Source organism: Herpailurus yagouaroundi, unplaced genomic scaffold (assembly GCF_014898765.1).
Source record: "Herpailurus yagouaroundi ecotype Mexico unplaced genomic scaffold, PumYag 193, whole genome shotgun sequence".
In the NCBI taxonomy this organism is placed as follows: domain Eukaryota; kingdom Metazoa; phylum Chordata; class Mammalia; order Carnivora; family Felidae; genus Herpailurus; species Herpailurus yagouaroundi.
Genome location: NW_024412424.1, coordinates 7,990,573 through 8,008,600, shown reverse-complemented (window position 1 = coordinate 8,008,600; position 18,028 = coordinate 7,990,573). Strand labels below are relative to the sequence as shown.

Sequence of the window (18,028 nt, the reverse complement as noted above, 5' to 3'; positions counted from 1 at the left end):
CGGTATGATGATGAGACACAATATTTTCATTCAAACAGCCATTGAATAAAATATTGTTTGTGCCCCTCCCCTTCCCCTCCCCCTTTTCGTTTGTTTTTGTGTTTGTGTTGTTTTTGTTTTCCTCGCTTTCTCTCTTGGTGGACTGTCCCAGTGCCAATCAGCAAACTGAAGGGCAAGTATATTCAGAACCAGTGCACCCTCCTCTCCCCACCCCACCCACCCTCACACCCCTGCTTGCCCCCCTCCCTACCCAGGACCAGCCAAACCCCTGCTCTCCAGGGCTCCCTCCCAGCATCCCCTTGGCTCCTCGAGTTCTTGCCTTTTCCCTCATCCCTAAACCCCTATTACAGCCAGGGGCCCTTCTCCTGGCCCTGCCTGCAGGGTGGTCTCCGGCGTGTTCTGAGAGCTTAGGCCCCCTCCTTATCCTCCTCTCTCCCTCTGGGCAGGCCCCTGCCCGCCCCCACCTTCTCTGTCCCTCTAAGACAACTCAACAGTGGGAACAGGGCTGTATGCCTCTCCACCACCTCCCACCCAGGAGGACAGGGGGCCTGATAGGCAGGGCTAGACCAGTCTTCAGTGGGGCTTATGTGTGAGGCTTAGGGTAAAGGAAAGTGCCAGCCACATGAGGCTTCGTCTGGGATAGTTCTCCCTCCTGTGATCTCTGGCAGTTGGTCCAGAAGTTGGCAGCCCTCCAAGGGGTGTCGGAAGGCTTTGGAAGCCCTACACCCTGATTCTGGGACGGGCAGGATAGGGCAGCAGCCATGCCACTGGGAGAGCCAGGCAGGCCCAGCCATCCTGGGCACCAGCCTAGGTGCTGCAGCCCCTGTGTCCTGGTGCCCCCCACTGCCTTCAGAGACTTTGCTAAGGTCCACTGGCCCAGCCCAACCCTGGTACTTGCTGCCCCTGGGGCAGAGGGTCAGGTGTGGAGAAGGTATTCCCCTGGGAAATAAAAGCAGACTCAGGGACAGTGAGCCTAGACAGGAATGGAAGGAACCATGTCTGGACCCCAAGGGCCAGCAAAAGAGCTTAGAGGGAATCAGTCTGTGTATGAACAAAAAGATTCTGGCACTTAGGGGTACCCAAGCGAGACGTTCCTGAAAACGAAAGGCACTGAACTCACAGACTCTGGTGGAGAACAAGGAGGGTGAGAGAGGGCAGCATGTGAGGGTCTCTGCCACAGGGGCAGATACCCCTGCCTGGACAGATAGGCATGGAGAGCCACAAGGGGGGGTTCCTGTCCCCAGTCCCCATGACCTGGAAGCCAGGGCTCCCCAAGAAGCCCTAGGGGCCCTGTCCAGCATAGTCCAGCAAAGGGGATACAGTTGGCACCACTGGCCTGGGTGGGGGTGGGGGACAGGCCCTACTCCCACTGGCTTGAGTTGTCTTTTCTCCCCCTTCCACATCCCTCCCACTGACCCCAGAAATGCAGGGCCCTGGTAACAATGACAATTATAGCCTAGTCTCCCTTCCTGCTCCCCTACCTACTTTTTCTTTCTCCTCCTTCCCCTCCCCCACACCCGTTCCCTGTCGGCTTGTGTCCAAACCCTGCCTCACAGTCCCATCAGAAAGTAACAGTCCAACCAGTGACTGCCCAGCTCCTGCAGGCACCCCAAGCCCACCTCCCCGAATCTTGCAGTGCATTGTGGGAGTATCTGGGAACAGAGAAGACCCCTCTTCTGCAAAAATAAGCCTTGGGGTGACAGAGAGATCATACCTTGGTGAAGACAGGATTGGAAGGTGGGCTGCCCAGAGTGCAACACACCAAGGGGCAGGGGCATGGCTCCAAGATGCAGACCTGCCAGGTGGCTGATCCATCTGGGCCGGGAGAGGCCACAGAGAAGCCCAAATTCACTCACAAACCCACACAGAGACACTTGTACACCTGCACAGGTATGCAAACACACATGTTTTCCCATGTACATACGCACTCACTCTCACACCATGCACAGGTCTAATTGATAGGTCCCTAAGAGCACTCCTTCTCTGGAGCCACAGCATTCCTCTTTGGCTGCTCTGAACCCGGACAGGTCCTAGGAAAGTTAAAGACCCACCCTTCTTCCCTGCCTGGCCTCATGCTCCCAGCCCAAGAGGGCAGGTGTACAGGTTTGTGCAGCATTCCTGAGTCCTCCTGTCTCCCACACCTTCCTCCACAGCATGGGAACATTCTCAGGCATGAGTCTCCCCTCACCCAGCCTCCCAGCCCAAGAAAGAGCACTGGACCCCCACAATGCACTGCAGCCCAGCCCCAGCTGCCCACACCGTCTCTGGTTGGACTGTCTGTGCCCGTGAGAAACTCCCTCGGTTTGGCCATGTTGATGCCTGACACAGAACAAAAGCAAGACCTACCAAAATGCAAACAGCTGCAGCAAAGAAAGAGAGATAAAAATCCGCGGCCAAAAGCCAATTCCCTTCCTCAAAGTCTCTTTGGAGGCAAAGGAAGCTCAGCATGCGGTTTTTTCCATTACGGATGTGATAAGAGCGAGACCGGCGCCTCCCCCAGACCATGCATATATATAGCAGTGTGTGTATATATATGTGTGTGTGTGTGTCCGTGTATATGTGCTATACAGCCGTATGGAAGCATATACAGCCACGCCACGGGACTCACTGCCGACAGAGGACCAGGCCTGGGCAACATATTGGCTATAACTGCCCTCCTCCTGCGATGCTGTAGTCTCCACAGGCCCTCCACCCCTCCCCGCCCGCCCCTTCTCTCTGCCCGCCCCTTCTCTCTGGCTCGAACGTGGAAGTGGCGGGTTCCCTCTTTGCTGGTGTCTCCCCCTCCCTCAAGCCACCCTCTGCCCTGTCCCTCCAGCCCCGTCAGCTCTGAGCCCCCTGGCCTCCTGCCTCCCCAGCCCCCGCCGGATAACCCCCCGTTTCTGTTGCAGATTTTGAGTTCCTGCTCCCCAGCAGCTTTGAGTCTGAAGGACATGTTTTCATTGCTCCCAGGTAGCTTGCGTGTGGCCTTGCTGAGGTGTCCTCCCCAACCCCAACCGCCCCGGTCCTGCCTCCTGCACTGCTGCCTGGAGCTCTGTGTGTGTGTGTCCTGTGCAGTGTCGCCCCCCACCCCATGCATAGCCCCGTATGTGCGGCCATGTGCATACCCTGGGCCATGCAGCCGCACCAGGCAGCAGTGGCCAGCTGCCCACAGCTCCAGCCCCCACCAGGCCTGGGGCAGGAGGGCTCTGGACTCTGCTGATATTCCCTGCCCTCCCGGGCCACCAGGAAGGAGCCCTCTCTGCCCTGGGCGGGCTGTCCACAGCACACTCGTGACTGGGCAGCTGCTGCTCTGGTTTGTGGTACCCTCCCCAACTCCCACCCTGCACCTCGTCCTTGTCCTGTGTCATTCAGTGTTTGTGTGGGTCTGGGGATGAGCCAGCCAGAGCCCCTGTCAGCAGTGCTGAGTTTAGGTGTGATGGCTCACAGAGGACTGGGGGAGGTAGAGGGTACAAGGGCTTTAAAGAGGTGCTCTGGCAAGTGAAGGGTCAGGGCCCAGTGCAGGCCCGGGCCTGGACCATCCCTCAAGTGCACACTCAGCATGCACACACACATCCTTGGGTATACACGCTCTGCCTGTTGGCCCAAAGTGAGGAGGCCAGCAGCTCCCCCGGTGGTGAAGCCCTTCCCTGTGACCTGGCTTTGGATGAGGGCAGGTGGGTGCAACTGACAGAGACCCATGGGCACTCTCAGGCACCACACGGGGGCTCTGGACATTCCTAACCTCCATGTGTGTGCACGTGTGTGCATGCACCCACAGATTTCTCTCTCTGTAGATGTGTGTTTGTGTTTGTGAGTAATTGTGTATGTTTGTTAAGAGTCTGAGTGTAAATACGGAGTGGGCTGTGTGCATTAGTGACTGTGGGAATGAGTGAAAAGGCCTGTGTGGCCTACATGACCCTGAGAGAGGGGACTGTGTTTGTTTTTGTCACTTCTGTATCTTTGCTTGGGAGAGCTCAATAAATACATGTTGGGTGAGTGAATGAAGTAACCCACAAATGTAAATGTACATACTCTTGGGGGCACTGTGGGGGAACTGTATCTGAAGCACAACTGTGGGCATCACTCTGGATGTATCAGCTGTGCCCCCCACCACAGAAGTACAGGTTGTGCACTGTACAAAGGCCATAGGGGCCAGAGAGCAAGTGGGGGATGAAACCCAGCTTGCCCCCAGCTTTGCCCTTACCAAACTGTGCACCCTAGCACGGTGTAGGGAAGCAGTGCATTTTAATAATCCCCACAAAGTTGCTGCATTCAGGCCAGTGGGGAGGTCTCTAGTGGCAGCTGTGTGAAGGAAGAATTAGGCAGGAGAGATAGCTCCATCTACCAGGGTGGAAGGACTGCTCACCAAGACTTCCTGGGGGAACAGAGCCTGAAGCGGGCCTCCCATGCCCCAAAACTCCCACATTATGTTCTCTGGAGCCAGAGCCTGAGCCCAGTGAGGGCCTTGAGGAGGTGAGGGATTTGGACTGTCCGCCTCTAGGGGAAGAGCATTCCGAGCAGAAGGAGCAGCCAGTCTGAGGACCCACGTGTTCCCACTGACTTCCTGACACCCTCTGTGGTATGGAAAAAACTGAGGCTTGGGGAGCTTAAGTGAGTCATCCAAAGGTGCAAAGCTAGGAAGCAGCAGGTTGAAGTCTTATATTTAGGCTAAGTCAGCGCCGGTACTTCACCCACCGTGTGCCCACGGGAACGCCACAGCATACAGGTGGACGGGCCAGCCATGAGGCATCTCCTGGGGCCTCCCAGGTGTGCCGTCAGGGTCCAGGGCTATGCCCTGGAGGGAGAACCTACCAGATTGGAGGAAGCAGACCATCACTCTTGTGTCAGCTCCACCCCTATTCAGAGGTGGCAGCCTGTAAGAATACACACCCCCTGCCAAAGGCGCAGGCTTCTCAGCCAATGGCCAGGCAGGCCTGTTGAGAAACCTCAACCCTACTGCTCTGTCCAGCCCCCCAAGCCCACTCTTCTTGCCCCTCCCCACCCCCAGAGAGTATTGCAAGGACCTGAATGCCTCAGACAACAACACCGAGTTCCTGAAAAACTTCATTGAGCTCATGGAGAAAGTGACTCCAGACTCCAAGCAGTGTGAGTGCCTAGTGGGGCAGCCGGGTCTGGGCAGTGCCCAGGCCACAAGGGGGCAGCCCAAAAGAACCCAGAGACCGGGCAGGTGTGATGCAGACCCAAGCCCAGGGCAGGACCTGGGCCAGATAGTGGGAAAGTCTCCTATTGGAGCCTTGGGTATATGGGGGAGAGTGGGCAGGGAGCCACAAGAAGATGGCCCCTCCACCCCTAACCTCCGGTTCTAGGCAACAACTTCCTTCTGCACAACCTGATCTTGGACACAGGCATCACACAGCAGCTGGTGGAGCGTGTGTGGCGGGACCAGGATCTCAACACGTAGGCATCACCCAGCCTGTGGGAGCAGGAGGTTGGGATGGGCCCAGAGGCCCTGGCCCTGCCCTGCAGAAGGCAAGCCTGTGACTCACCTCCCTGCTGCCCCCCAGGTACAGCCTTCTGGCCGTGTTCGCTGCCACTGATGGTGGCATCACTCGCGTATTCCCCAACAAGTAAGTAACCAACCCTGCCACCCAACACCCTGCCCCTGTCTGGGACCCTGCCTCTGTCCTGCTTCCCATAGGCCTCCTTGCACCTGGCTGAGACACTGTCCCCCATACACCACCCCTTCTACTGACCTCTGTCTTTGTCGGATAACCAGAGCAGCGGATGACTGGACGGAGAATCCAGAGCCCTTCAATGCCAGCTTCTACCGTCGTAGCCTGGACAACCATGGCTATGTCTTCAAGCCCCCGCACCAGGACGGTGAGTGTTCTCCAAGGTGCCCAGCAGCAGATGGGAAGTTGAGGCTTCCCTGTCTGCTCAGCCAAGACTAGGCTCTGCTCTCTGAGGCCCCTCTCAAACATGAGGCTGGCTGAGACTGGGGCAGATGAGGAGAGAGAGCTAGGCTGTGCCAAACACTACATTGGGTACTGGGTACTTGGCTTGGGCCCCTGGGTCCACAGGCCCAGCACAGAGTGGTCAGTGTAACCACCAGCCCCTACTCCTGACCATCCCACCCCACCGCCAGCCCTGTTAAGGCCACTGGAGCTGGAGAATGACACAGTGGGCATCCTCGTCAGCACAGCTGTGGAGCTCAGCCTGGGTGGACGCACACTGAGGCCAGCAGGTGAATGCCTGGGGTGGAGGTGGAGAAAGAGACGATGGGCAGGGTGCTGCCCAGGAAGGCGGGCATTGATGACCCCTTGCTCTCCTCTATAGTGGTAGGTGTTAAGCTGGACCTAGAGGCCTGGGCCGAGAAGTTCAAGGTGCTAGCCAGCAACCGTACCCACCAGGACCAGCCTCAGAAGGTACTTGGGCAGGTGTGGGGGCAGTAAGCCCAGCAAAACCCATTCTAGAGTCTCCCGGAAATCCTTACCACTCAGAGTGGTTCCTGTGTCTATGGGGAGGCAGTGGTTGTTGTAGATGGCCTGGGGATCTAGATGTACAAAGGGTGATGGGAGGGGGAAAACTGGCGGGCACCTTATGGTCCTTGCTCTCTGCCCAGCAGTGTGGTCCCAGCAGCCACTGTGAGATGGACTGCGAGGTTAACAATGAGGTGTGTGTGCCCCAAACCCTAGCTTACCCTGATCCCTGATTTCTTAATCCCAACTGCAACTCCTAGCCTATCGTTTGGCCTGGGGGTCTCAACATCCCACCCTTTACAGCTTTACCACAACTGGGGGAGTGGTGCCCCTTCTACCCAACCACCCGACTGCCAGGGTCTGGGGAGGAAGGTCTGGGCCTGAGCCCCTCTCCATCTTCCCCCTCCTTCTCCACCTTTCAGGACCTGCTCTGTGTCCTCATTGATGATGGGGGATTCCTGGTGCTGTCAAACCAGAATCATCAGTGGGACCAGGTGAGGGTCAGGGAGAGGGTAGAAGGAGGAGGCCAAGGTTTGAGCTTTCTGGGGTTGTGGCACTGCCAACCCTGTGACTACCACTCCCTCCTGGCATTCCCAGGTGGGCAGGTTCTTCAGTGAGGTGGATGCCAACCTGATGCTGGCACTCTACAATAACTCCTTCTACACCCGCAAAGAGTCGTACGACTATCAGGCAGCCTGCGCCCCCCAACCCCCAGGCAACCTGGGTGCTGCACCCCGGGGGGTCTTTGTGGTGAGCCCCAGCAATGCCTGGTCTGGAGATGGGGGGCAACGGGGGGGGGGGGAGGCTGGGAGACCTGCCCACAGTTGACGCTCCACCTCTGACAAGAGAGCTGGGGGTGACCCGGGTTCCGGGACAGCAGTAGCAGCCCATGCCCCTCTCTCCACTGCAGCCCACTATTGCAGACTTCCTTAACTTGGCCTGGTGGACCTCCGCTGCAGCCTGGTGAGTCCAAAGGGGAAGGGAGCGGAGGAAGGGTGCTCCCTGACCAGAAGGGCTCAAGAGAAGTGGTGGGGCAGGGCACTGGCCTCTGCTGACCACTCCCACTCAGTGACCCCTGCCCTACAGGTCCTTGTTCCAGCAGCTTCTCTACGGCCTCATTTATCACAGCTGGTTTCAGGCAGGTAGGTGGGGCGTTAGAGGCCCCTCCTCGAACCCCCTCCCCAGTCTAAGCCCGGACCCATCCCAAAGGGAGGTCGGGGCTTAAAGTTGAGCGAGGCTGAAACCCGAGACCTTGCCAGGGTGAATGGGTGGGGCTGAGGCGCTCTGGGCCCTCGCAGACCCCGCGGAGGCTGAGGGGAACCCCGAAGCGCGAGAGAGCAGCTGCGTCATGAAACAGACCCAGTACTACTTCGGGTCGGTGAACGCCTCCTACAACGCCATCATCGACTGCGGAAACTGCTCCAGGTACCCGCGGGGATCGGGACCGGAGGGCTGGCTGTAGCCTGGTGGGACCATGGGCGGGGCCTGCCGGGTGGGCGCGGCCCGGAGCGGGACCGGGGCTGCAGCGGGGAGGGGCGGGGCGAGTCTCAAAGCCCCGCCTTTCCGGACTGCCTCCAGGCTGTTCCACGCGCAAAGACTGACCAACACCAACCTTCTCTTCGTGGTGGCCGAGAAGCCTCTGTGTAGCCAGTGTGAGGGTGGCCGGCTTCTGCAGAAAGAGACACACTGTATCCTGCCCCCGCCGCCCCCCGCCGCCCGCGCCCCCTCCTGTCCCGCGTGCCCCCTCAGTGCCCTGCCGCCTCCTTGACTCCCCACCCATGCCCAGCGGACGGCCCGGAGCAGTGTGAACTGGTGCAGAGACCGCGATACCGGAGAGGCCCGCATATCTGCTTTGACTACAACGCGACGGTGAGGAGGGGGCGGCGCACTTTACATCCCGGCCCCCCTCCCTTCCCTGGGCCGCCCGGCCGACCTGCACCTTGCCTCTTCCCGCAGGAAGATACCTCAGACTGCGGCCGCGGAGCTTCCTTCCCGCCGTCGCTGGGCGTCCTGGTCTCCCTGCAGCTGCTGCTCCTCCTGGGCTTGCCTCCTCGGCCGCAGCCCCAAGTCCACGCCCACGCCTCGCGCCGCGTCTGAGCGCCCCCTCCTGCCCCTCCCCAGGCCTCCCCGCCTCTCCCCTGCCCCCCCCCCCCGACCCGGGGGGGGGGGGAGGGGGGGTCTCAAAGGAGGGTGCCGCAGGTCTTTGGCCCCCAAGCCACATCTCGCCGCCGAACTGTCAAAGTGACCCCAGACCCCTTATTCCCACTGGACTCACCCGCCCCTGAGGGCTGGGACAGGGAAGCCACAGTACTGGTGCCAAACCAGGCCTCCACTGCCCACCCTGCCCCAAGGCTCCCTTTGTGTGGGAGACCTAGGCCCTGCCCCAGCTGGACTTCTCTAACCTGGCCCTTATGTCCCACCCAGGACCAAATCTGGATTCCCTGGGAATAATGAAGTTGAGATGGGCAGTTTGAGGCTTGTGCATCCCATCTTAAGTCCTGGCAGGAGGGAGGTCCTGAGGCAGCCCCTCAATGGCTCCTGCCCCTATCAGGCCTACAGCCACCTCCCACCTTCTTCCAGCCCTGCAGGTGACAGGCCAGTGACAGTGACACTGGCTCAGACACAACCCCATAAACACCTGGAGCCCTGAGGGCAGAAACTGGATTCACATTAGACTTACCTAGGAGGACGAACACACATACACAGACACACACACACAGACACACACACACACACACACAAACACCATGGGATGGGGTGGGGGTAGGGGCTCACAAAGCCTTACACAGGGCAGGGGGTTGGTGGGAGGGTTGGCACATGCACACTTCATCTGCTCACTGCCCACCTCTAATCTGACCTGCAGCCCAGCTGGTCCTCTGTCTCTAAAGCTGAATGTCAAACAGTGCCAAATGCTGGGACAGGGGGTTCACCTCTGTCCCACCCTAGCCACCAGTGTCCTGGAAATGTCCCTCACCCCACCAGGTGCTCATTGTAACCATTTCGCACTAGTGTCAGGCCCCCAGCGAGACCACATGCCACTGCCTGCACCTCTTGGCAGAGGAATCTTCACCAGACATTGCCCTTTGCCTTAGCCAGAGTGACATAATCACTCCTGGCTGGGCTATCCCACCCCCAATCTGGCCCTTACACACTCAGGCCTGTGCTCCACTCCCTGTTTCTTCACACTCACACAATGGGGGAGGGGGAGCAAACTGCTCTCCCCTGCTGAACACACACGTGCATGCATACACACACACATGCACACACTCTGTGCACACACAGAGGCTGGGCCCAGGCACATGTCTTCACACCATTCATTCTGATCATTTCCCCCATAGGCATCCCAGCCTGGGGGCAAGTGGGGGACGGGAGAGCAGGGGGATGTGGCCAAGAGGCTCAGATGGACTGGGAGGAGGGGGGAGGGTGATGCATTAATTAATGGCTCCATTAATTAATGTCACGTTGCTTGTTGCTTTCTCAGTGTGTGTGTATGGTCCATGCCCGCTGCTGGTGCCAGGGTGGGCACCCATGCTGTACACCCAGCCTAGATGCCAGCCATGTCTTGCGGGGGCGTGTGTGTAACTGTAGTGTAGTCAGGTGCTCAATGGAGAATATAAAAATAAAAAAGAAACATATACAGAAAAATAAATATATATTTTAAGTTTAAAAAACAGGAAAACAGACAAACAATCCCCATCAGGTAGTTGTCCAACCCCCAGCTGGGTCTAATCCTTCTCATCACCCACCCGACCTGGCTGCCCCCTCACCTCGGGCTCGGGGGATCTGTGGGGGACTGGGGGACCATTTCCTTTTCTCTGCCCTTTTTTTTTTGGTTGTTGTTCTATTTTGTACAGACAAGTCAGAAAAACAACAGTGACAAAAAAGTCAAGAAACTTTGTAAAATATCGTGTGTGTGATTCCTTGTAAAATATTTTCAAATGGTTTATTACAGAAGATCAGTTATTAAATAATGTTCATATTTTCACTTCAAATGGTTCCCATCCACTGTGTCTGCCTCAGGGTGGGAATTGGGTAGCTTGAAGACAGGTAGCCACGGGGCGCCTGGGTGGCGCAGTCAGTTAAGCGTCCGACTTCAGCCAGGTCACGATCTCGCGGTCCGTGAGTTCGAGCCCTGCGTCGGGCTCTGGGCTGATGGCTCAGAGCCTGGAGCCTGTTTCCGATTCTGTGTCTCCCTCTCTCTCTGCCCCTCCTCCGTTCATGCTCTGTTTCTCTCTGTCCCCCAAAAATAAATAAACGTTGAAAAAAAAAAAAGACAGGTAGCCATGACCTCAAAGTCCCACCTAATACTCAACTGGGAATGAAGGCTATTGCAACCCAGGTACCCAGTAGGTGTAGGGCATGACGCTTCCTGGGCTTCCTAAATATCAGATCCTTGACATCCTGCATCTCAGATAATCTCTGAGAAAAGCTGTCCTTAAAGGCCAGGATGACAGAAGAAAGAAGACAGATGAAATTTGAGTTTAGGTAGGCATCTAGCCATCAGGTCAGACCACCAGGGCCTAGTGGGCAGGTCATCCACTTGGAGCGATGAGTTAATACCTGGCCCAAGTCCATGACCTGGTGTTTGAGGGCCCATCCTGCTATCCAGAGAAGGCCAGGGTCTGGTCCACCCATAAGCATGACCATGGCTCCTTTTCAGTTGAGGGGAGGCCCAAGGCCCAGTGTTCTCCCTGGCTGCCACTGCTCATTCTGGAACCCAAAACTGAATCAGTTTCTGTGAATCCTCTCAGACCTCCCTCTGGCCTGCCCTGTGCCCTTGTTCATTTTAATCCCAACTCTCTTAATAATCAACCCTACTTCCATGTGACCCTTCACATTGTTTTCAAGGAGAGAAACTAGTAACCACCAGCACAGAGGTTTCCTACCCCCCCCCCCAACAGAGGTTTCCTAATACTGCTGATGCTTACTCACTTACAACACACTTTGCACTCACCTGGTAGGCAGTCAGCTTACACCTTAGACTTGGTACTAGTTTATCCCCATAGACAGATAAACGAACAGAGACTAAGTCTCCTCTCTTGGTTGGTGAGAAAGGCAAGAAATCAGCAAAGGTTTCAGCTAGAAACCTGAGGTGACCTGGTTGGGGGGCATTGGATACTAAATAAATGCAGGAGGACATTCTGGGCCTTAGCAAAGACACTCTTCCTCACTCCTCCTGCAGTGGTTGGCCACAGAGCAATGCCTAACTAGTAACCCCTGAGAGAGCTCCCATGCCCTCCGATGCCTGCTCGGTCCCAGGATAGGGTTGCTAGATAAAATGTAGAACATCCGGTCAAATTTAAATTCAGATATATGATGAATTTTTTTAGTATGTTTCCAATATTGTATGATACAACAATACTAAAAAAACTGGGGACATGCTTACACTAAAAATTATTCACCTATCTGAAATTCAAATTTGACTGAACACCCTGTATTTTGATTTGCTAAAGCTGGCAACCCTCCCTGGCATCAAATTAAAGTCCAGACCCTAGACAAAGAAAAGACTGTCAACACCTTTTGTAACCTAGAAGGCTATGCGCAGGTCGGAAGTTGTACTGAGATCAGTGGCTGAAAGGAAGGGATTCTGCACTTTATACATGTGCTCTGTCACATATAATTGTTTTAACTATATGCACATTTTAAAAAAGTAAATACACCAAAAAATCAGTTTGCACAGGACACAAACTGCTGGAAGCTACCAATGCAGTGAAGTGAGGGCCCTGGGCCACCCTGGCCCAAGTCTGTGGGGGAGATCTCTCCTCCTCAAGGCCAGAGATAAGAAATCTGTGATGGGGAAGAGTCACTAAAAGCAGTCCAGCCTTGCCATTTTGGTGACAGGAGACCTGAGTTCAAGTCGCAGTGCCACCACACTTGTAACAAGGGCAGCCTGGGCAACACACTCACTGCGCCCCCAGAGTGGACTGGCATTTTACACCACAGTCCCCTTGAACCCTCACCGTAAAATTATCTCCATTTTACGTCCATGAAATTGAGGAATCTTAGCCAGTGTCGCACAGCCGCCAAATGGAAGAGCAAGAATTCCAATCTGGGTCAGGTCTCATACACCCATACAACCTGGATCAGACACACACCACCAGGCTGCGGAAGTTTCGGAGCCCCTGCACACTGGTACGCACACCAAGACCATCAACATTCTTACCCACACACCTGTCCACAAAGACACACTCAGAAGTATTCAGATGTACATGCACGGGGCTACTGTTCCCAGGAAATTCAGCAAGCGCGTGTCTGCAGTTTCGCTGCCGCGCAGGTACCCGCAGCTTTCCTCCAGGTTAGCGAAGCTATTGACTCCTCCCCACTCCCCGACAACAGGCGGAAACTGTCCTGAGAACTACAACTCCCAAGCACACCTTCCTCTTACCAACTGGAACGGCCCGGGAGCGCAGCTTCCTGGAACTTGTAGTTTTACCCAGAAAGTTGATATCCGCTCGTCCCCGGCTTCGGCTGAGGACTCCATGTCCCAGCATGCCGCAGAGCCGGAAGGGCATCCCACCGCCGTCGGGAGCGCGCAAGCGCAGCACCCTGTTTGTCGGTGCCTGGGAAGGGAGGAGGTACGGTCGTAGCCAAGACCGAGGCCGAGCCGGAGCTGACGAGACTTGACTGGGGCCCAGAACTAGGCTCCAGTCCCACGCAGATCGTAGGGCCCCCGAGTGGATGGAATAGGCCGAGCCCTGAGATCAACGCCAGCCCGGTCAGCTCGGCGCGGGGCCCACAGGGCAGGCAGGCGAGCAGACGTGCAGAAGCCTCCCAGGGCCTTCCCTCAGGTCCCCGGCAAGGGGCCTAGGCCCCGGCCCCGCGACCAGGCCCAACTTGACCCTTTGGGACCGGAGCCAACCCGACCAGAAGTGGAGGTAGTCTTCACCGGGGCCATAGGCCAGTGACTAGGCCGGGCCCGGGCCTCCCGTCGGGGCCGGACTGGGGCGAGGCCCCGGGGAGGCCCCTAACACACTAGACCTTTCCCCCAGGCCGACGCCCTTCGGGAAGATGCAGCGCGCCCTACCGGGCGCCCGCCAGCACTTGGGGGCCATCCTGGCCAGCGCCAGCGTGGTGGTGAAGGCCCTGTGTGCGACAGTACTCTTCCTCTACCTGCTGTCCTTCGCCGTGGACACGGGCTGCCTGGCGGTTACCCCAGGCTACCTCTTTCCGCCCAACTTCTGGATCTGGACCCTGGCCACCCATGGGCTGATGGAACAGCACGTGTGGGATGTGGCTATCAGTCTTGCCACGGTGGTGGTGGCTGGACGTTTGCTGGAGCCCCTCTGGGGGGCCTTGGAGCTGCTCATCTTCTTCTCAGTGGTGAACGTGTCAGTGGGGTTGTTGGGGGCCTTCGCCTACCTCCTCACCTACATGGCTTCCTTCAACTTGGTCTACCTTTTCACTATCCGCATCCACGGAGCCCTGGGCTTCCTAGGTGGTGTCCTGGTGGCACTCAAGCAAACCATGGGGGACTGTGTGGTCTTGCGTGTGCCCCAGGTGCGTGTCAGCGTGGTGCCTATGCTGCTGTTGGGGCTGCTGCTGCTGTTGCGGCTGGCCACGCTGCTCCAGAGCCCAGCACTGGCCTCCTATGGCTTTGGGCTGCTCTCCAGTTGGGTTTATCTTCGCTTCTACCAGCGCCATAGCCGAGGCCGAGGGGACATGGCTGACCACTTCGCTTTTGCCACCTTCTTCCCTGAGATTCTGCAGCCCGTGGTGGGGCTGTTGGCGAACTTGGTGCACGGCCTCCTGGTGAAGGTAAAGATATGCCAGAAGACAGTGAAGCGCTATGATGTAGGTGCCCCGTCTTCCATCACCATCAGCCTCCCAGGGACAGACCCTCAAGATGCAGAACGGAGAAGGTACTGTGGAGTATTCCAAAACCTTGTTGAACTAGGAGAGTATTGATCAAGCCCCATATCGTCTGTTATACTTGCTGTATGTTGGCTGGCAGCCAAGGGTCAGGTGTTGGGGCAGACTCAGAGATAAAATCCAGTTTGTGGTTTTGAGAAACTCAGCATGTAGGAGTCTGGGCTCCAGTAGGTGTTTTCCAACATTAAGGAGTGAAAGTTGCCTTTCTCACCACTCCGGCTACTTAACAAGCCCCAAGAAATGCCCAGTGTCCTTTTATACTGTGTGAGGGGTTAATGGCCAGATACACATAATCCTAATCGTGTCAGAAACTCGGAATCCTAGACACTGGTCCTATGGGAGCCAGAAACGACCTGCTGGTCCTTTTTCCCCTGTGAGGGAGGAACAGAGAAAGAGACCTGGGATTCTTATTAGGCAGTCTGGGCCACCCCAATTTCAAAATGCTGAGCCATGTCCTCTTCCTGGATCTTAAAAATTCATATGCTGTGCTTCTCTGCCACTTATTGAGAGGGAAACTTGGGGTACTACACCCCGTCCTTCTAGCATGTATGTGTCACCAAACCCAGGGGACAGGCCATGTGACCCACTGTGGAGTCTGCTGACCACACAGGGAGTGGAGACAACCTTTTTAATTATCTGTAAACCAAGCCATCTGCACCATCTGGAGTCCCAGATGAATTATTCACTGAATGCACCTTGGCCAGGGCAGGGCAGATCTTTTTTTAATCCAGCTTTCTGGCTCGTTTTCTCTCTCTCTCCCAGGTCTGTTGACTCACCAGAGTGGTAACAGCTCTATTTCCAACATTATTGTTGAGAGTTTTTGTTTTTTTGAGGCAGTTCTTTTAGTAGTGAAGCCTGGAGCAGGCTTTGTTCCTCCTGTCAGCTTCTGCTTTTGCTCACCTGTGAAATGGATTCTTGGCAGATAGTTTTATGAATTCAGCTGAAAAGTTATCCCTGTGCTTACTCTCCACTGGGGCTGTGGATTTCAGTGTGGGACACACCCCTTTCATGAAGGGGTTTCCAGCAGGGGAAGGGCTGCAGATTACTATGGCCTAAGGTGGTGGATGTTGAAAAGTACACAAGGCATGCTGCGGGGCATAACTGTTGGCCCTACAGTTTGTGTCTATGGCTGATGAATTCTAAAGACAGGTGTGTCTTCATTTTATACAGTGGAGAAGATGGGACCAAGAGGGTTGGGCCTGGTAGAAACTGAGCTGTCCTCAGCTCTACAGGTGGGGCCAAGACACGGTGGTGACTCCTCCTTTAGTGAGAAATCTTGGACTGTTAGGGTTGGCTGACATTTCAAAACACCTCTGCTCAGGCCCAAGAAAATGGCAGGTTGGGGTAGGCGAGGTTGTCAGGATGTGGGTTCTTGACGTAGCCTTATGGTTGTTACTACTCCAAGCAGTTGGACATCTGGCAGCATGCCACTCCCAAACCCAAATGGCTACTAGTCTAGTAGTGGGGAGACAGGGTTTCCTATCTTTGACTCTTGTGAGGAAGTGACTAGCATGCCATTACCTCTCTACATTGGCAGACTTTAGACAGAACTGACAAGGCAGTCTCCAGGATGGAAGCCTGGGTAGCACAGGGAAGGACTGTCCTGTTTATGCCAGTTCGCCATGTGTCAGGCTGGAGGAAAGGGTGGAATTGTGCTTGGGTTTTCTGCGCCTGTGTTCTTGTTGCCTTTTCTGTCACGTTCCCTGGTATGGTGGAGGTTTTGGTTCTCTGCTGGAACTTGGAAGGCTATTACAGGCTGTTCCCCCATGCTTGCAGCACAAACAGGTTGAGGCATCAGGGTTTCATAGTGACCACTAGTGAAAGTTTTGCCTGGCAGCACGGGCATTCTACCTCCTGGTAGACTAGGGTCCCAAGTGCACGTGTATATCTTCTAGTCAACTTTCCCATCTCCCCCCAAGTGAGATCCAAAAGGATTTGTCCAGTGGAACCAGTAAGCTTTGGCCTGTGTCCCGTCCAAATGGGCTGTTCCTCCTCTTTCTGCAAGGACTTGGTGTTCACTGCTCTAACACCGGTAGTGGTGGCTTTGGGGATTCTTCTGGGAAGGAGAACATTAGAGTCAGGAGGGGTGGGCTGACCCAAGTTGGACCTGCTTCCCAGGTTGAGATCCTGCATTCCAGCATTCCCCACAGACCCTTGCCAGGAGACTCAAAACACCCCTAATGAGGAGAGAGGAAGAAGTAATAACTCTCTCCTTGGATGTGATACCAGTGCCCAGGCAGAAACTCCCATGTTCAGGGACTCCTTCCACCCATCTTTCTTGGGGTACCAACTCTGCCCATGCTTAGGCACCACCCTCAGAATCATTCGTGGGACTGGCCTGGTGGACAGTATGGCAAACACCCTGATGGCCTTCTCAGCCTGAAGGTGCCCTGGCTATGAAGGGGAGGCTCTACAGCCTTTGGGTCCCTCTTCTGATGGCAGAGGTGGCCCTCTCCAGTCCCTGGGAAGCCCTGGGCCCTGCATGGTGAAGGGGAATACACAGAATTCTGAGAGAAGTCTGGGTGGTAGGGGGAGTCAGCTTCATGGGGGAAGAGTACAGGGCATGAGCCAAGTGACTTGTCATCTTTCCTCTGGCTCCAGGCAACTGGCCCTGAAGGCCCTCAATGAGCGGCTGAAGAGAGTGGAGGACCAGTCCGTCTGGCCAAGCATGGATGACGATGAAGAGGAGGCAGGGGCCAAGGTGGATAGCCCCCTACCCTCAGACAAGGCCCCCATGCTCCCAGGGAAGGGGGCTGCCCCAGAATCCAGCCTGATCACCTTCGAGGCAGCTCCGCCGAAGCTGTAACTCCAGACCACCTTGAGTGTAGGCGCTTCCTCTCCCAAGCCCCCCCTTGACACCTCTCAGCTACTCCAGGGCACTGACTGCTCTGAGAAGGAAGAAGGGCTGCTGGGGGTTTCCACAGCCTTCTGCTATCTCTCGCCAACACTACCCAGGACTCTTGCTACCTGGTTCCAATTCCAGACAACCACTATGCCAGGCATGGGGCCTCTGAAGTGTCAGCCAGCCCGGGCCATCTGAGGTAAGACTGTACCTCAGCAGACAGCCCCAAGCAAGTGGCTGCAGGGACAGTGGTGCCACACCTCCTGGGCCAACCCTGATGCCTGATACTGGTTGCCAAGAGCCCTGAGCCAAGGCAAGGATTTGCCAAAAACGTTCTGGGGGTCCAGCCAGTGCAGGGCTGCACATTCCTGCCCACCCTCAGAAAGACTATGTTCATGTGAAAATTTCTGATTCCCTCTGCTGTGGCTATGGCTGCTTCTTGGCCAGAAGAGCCACGGCTCCCAAGTATTTTCTACAGGACCACTTGAGTGGGCAGTGAAGCCCAGCCTCGCAGTATCAATAAAGCAGTTCTTTGAGGTATGGCTCCTGGGCTCTATCAGACCACCTTGGGCAGCCCCCTCATTATGTTCAACTGCAAAGTTAGGGACTTTACTCTAGGTTCAAGGGCTTGGTCTCCCTGCCAGCTCCAGCTGAATAAGAAGCCTATTGCCCCCACTCCCCCTACCCCCACTGTTAAACACCCTTCCCAGAGCTGTCACTTCCAATCTTACTCATTTTCTGTCTCTCTCTCTGATTCCCAGTCAGGGAGGCTCTGCCCAGAAGATCGGATGGTTGAGGGCCTCTCTACCATAAAGAGTGTTCTTATCGATTGCTCACTCTCAAGACAGTGGTCAGTGCTTGACACCTATGGAAACAGCCCATCCCCAGCTCCCACCGT

General features: G+C 56.0%; 2 protein-coding genes across 13 annotated transcripts in view; both read left to right on the top strand.

Annotated features, from left to right (window-relative positions):
- CACNA2D2 (calcium voltage-gated channel auxiliary subunit alpha2delta 2) overlaps positions 1–10,411 on the top strand; it is a 117,212-nt gene extending 106,801 nt beyond the window's left edge. For 3 of the 12 annotated variants that reach the window (XM_040445462.1, XM_040445457.1, XM_040445454.1), the window contains 17 exons: positions 152–172; positions 2,889–2,949; positions 4,988–5,085; positions 5,307–5,397; positions 5,505–5,567; positions 5,717–5,820; positions 6,086–6,184; positions 6,277–6,365; positions 6,563–6,613; positions 6,842–6,913; positions 7,017–7,169; positions 7,330–7,382; positions 7,506–7,561; positions 7,718–7,844; positions 7,998–8,107; positions 8,201–8,288; positions 8,376–10,411. In XM_040445462.1, the coding sequence (XP_040301396.1) occupies positions 152–172; positions 2,889–2,949; positions 4,988–5,085; positions 5,307–5,397; positions 5,505–5,567; positions 5,717–5,820; positions 6,086–6,184; positions 6,277–6,365; positions 6,563–6,613; positions 6,842–6,913; positions 7,017–7,169; positions 7,330–7,382; positions 7,506–7,561; positions 7,718–7,844; positions 7,998–8,107; positions 8,201–8,288; positions 8,376–8,664 (1,625 nt within the window). In that variant the 3' untranslated portion in view covers positions 8,665–10,411. The remainder of the gene's footprint in view (positions 1–151; positions 173–2,888; positions 2,950–4,987; positions 5,086–5,306; positions 5,398–5,504; positions 5,568–5,716; positions 5,821–6,085; positions 6,185–6,276; positions 6,366–6,562; positions 6,614–6,841; positions 6,914–7,016; positions 7,170–7,329; positions 7,383–7,505; positions 7,562–7,717; positions 7,845–7,997; positions 8,108–8,200; positions 8,289–8,375) is intronic. The other 9 variants (XM_040445458.1, XM_040445455.1, XM_040445459.1 and 6 more) reach the window with 7 other exon arrangements.
- Positions 10,412–12,950: 2,539 nt separating this feature from the next.
- TMEM115 (transmembrane protein 115) lies at positions 12,951–17,670 on the top strand. Its single transcript, XM_040445480.1, has 2 exons — positions 12,951–14,278; positions 16,890–17,670. Exons 1-2 carry the CDS (start codon positions 13,428–13,430, stop codon positions 17,092–17,094), a joined length of 1,056 nt encoding a protein of 351 aa, XP_040301414.1. The 5' UTR covers positions 12,951–13,427; the 3' UTR covers positions 17,095–17,670.
- Positions 17,671–18,028: the final 358 nt, after the last annotated feature.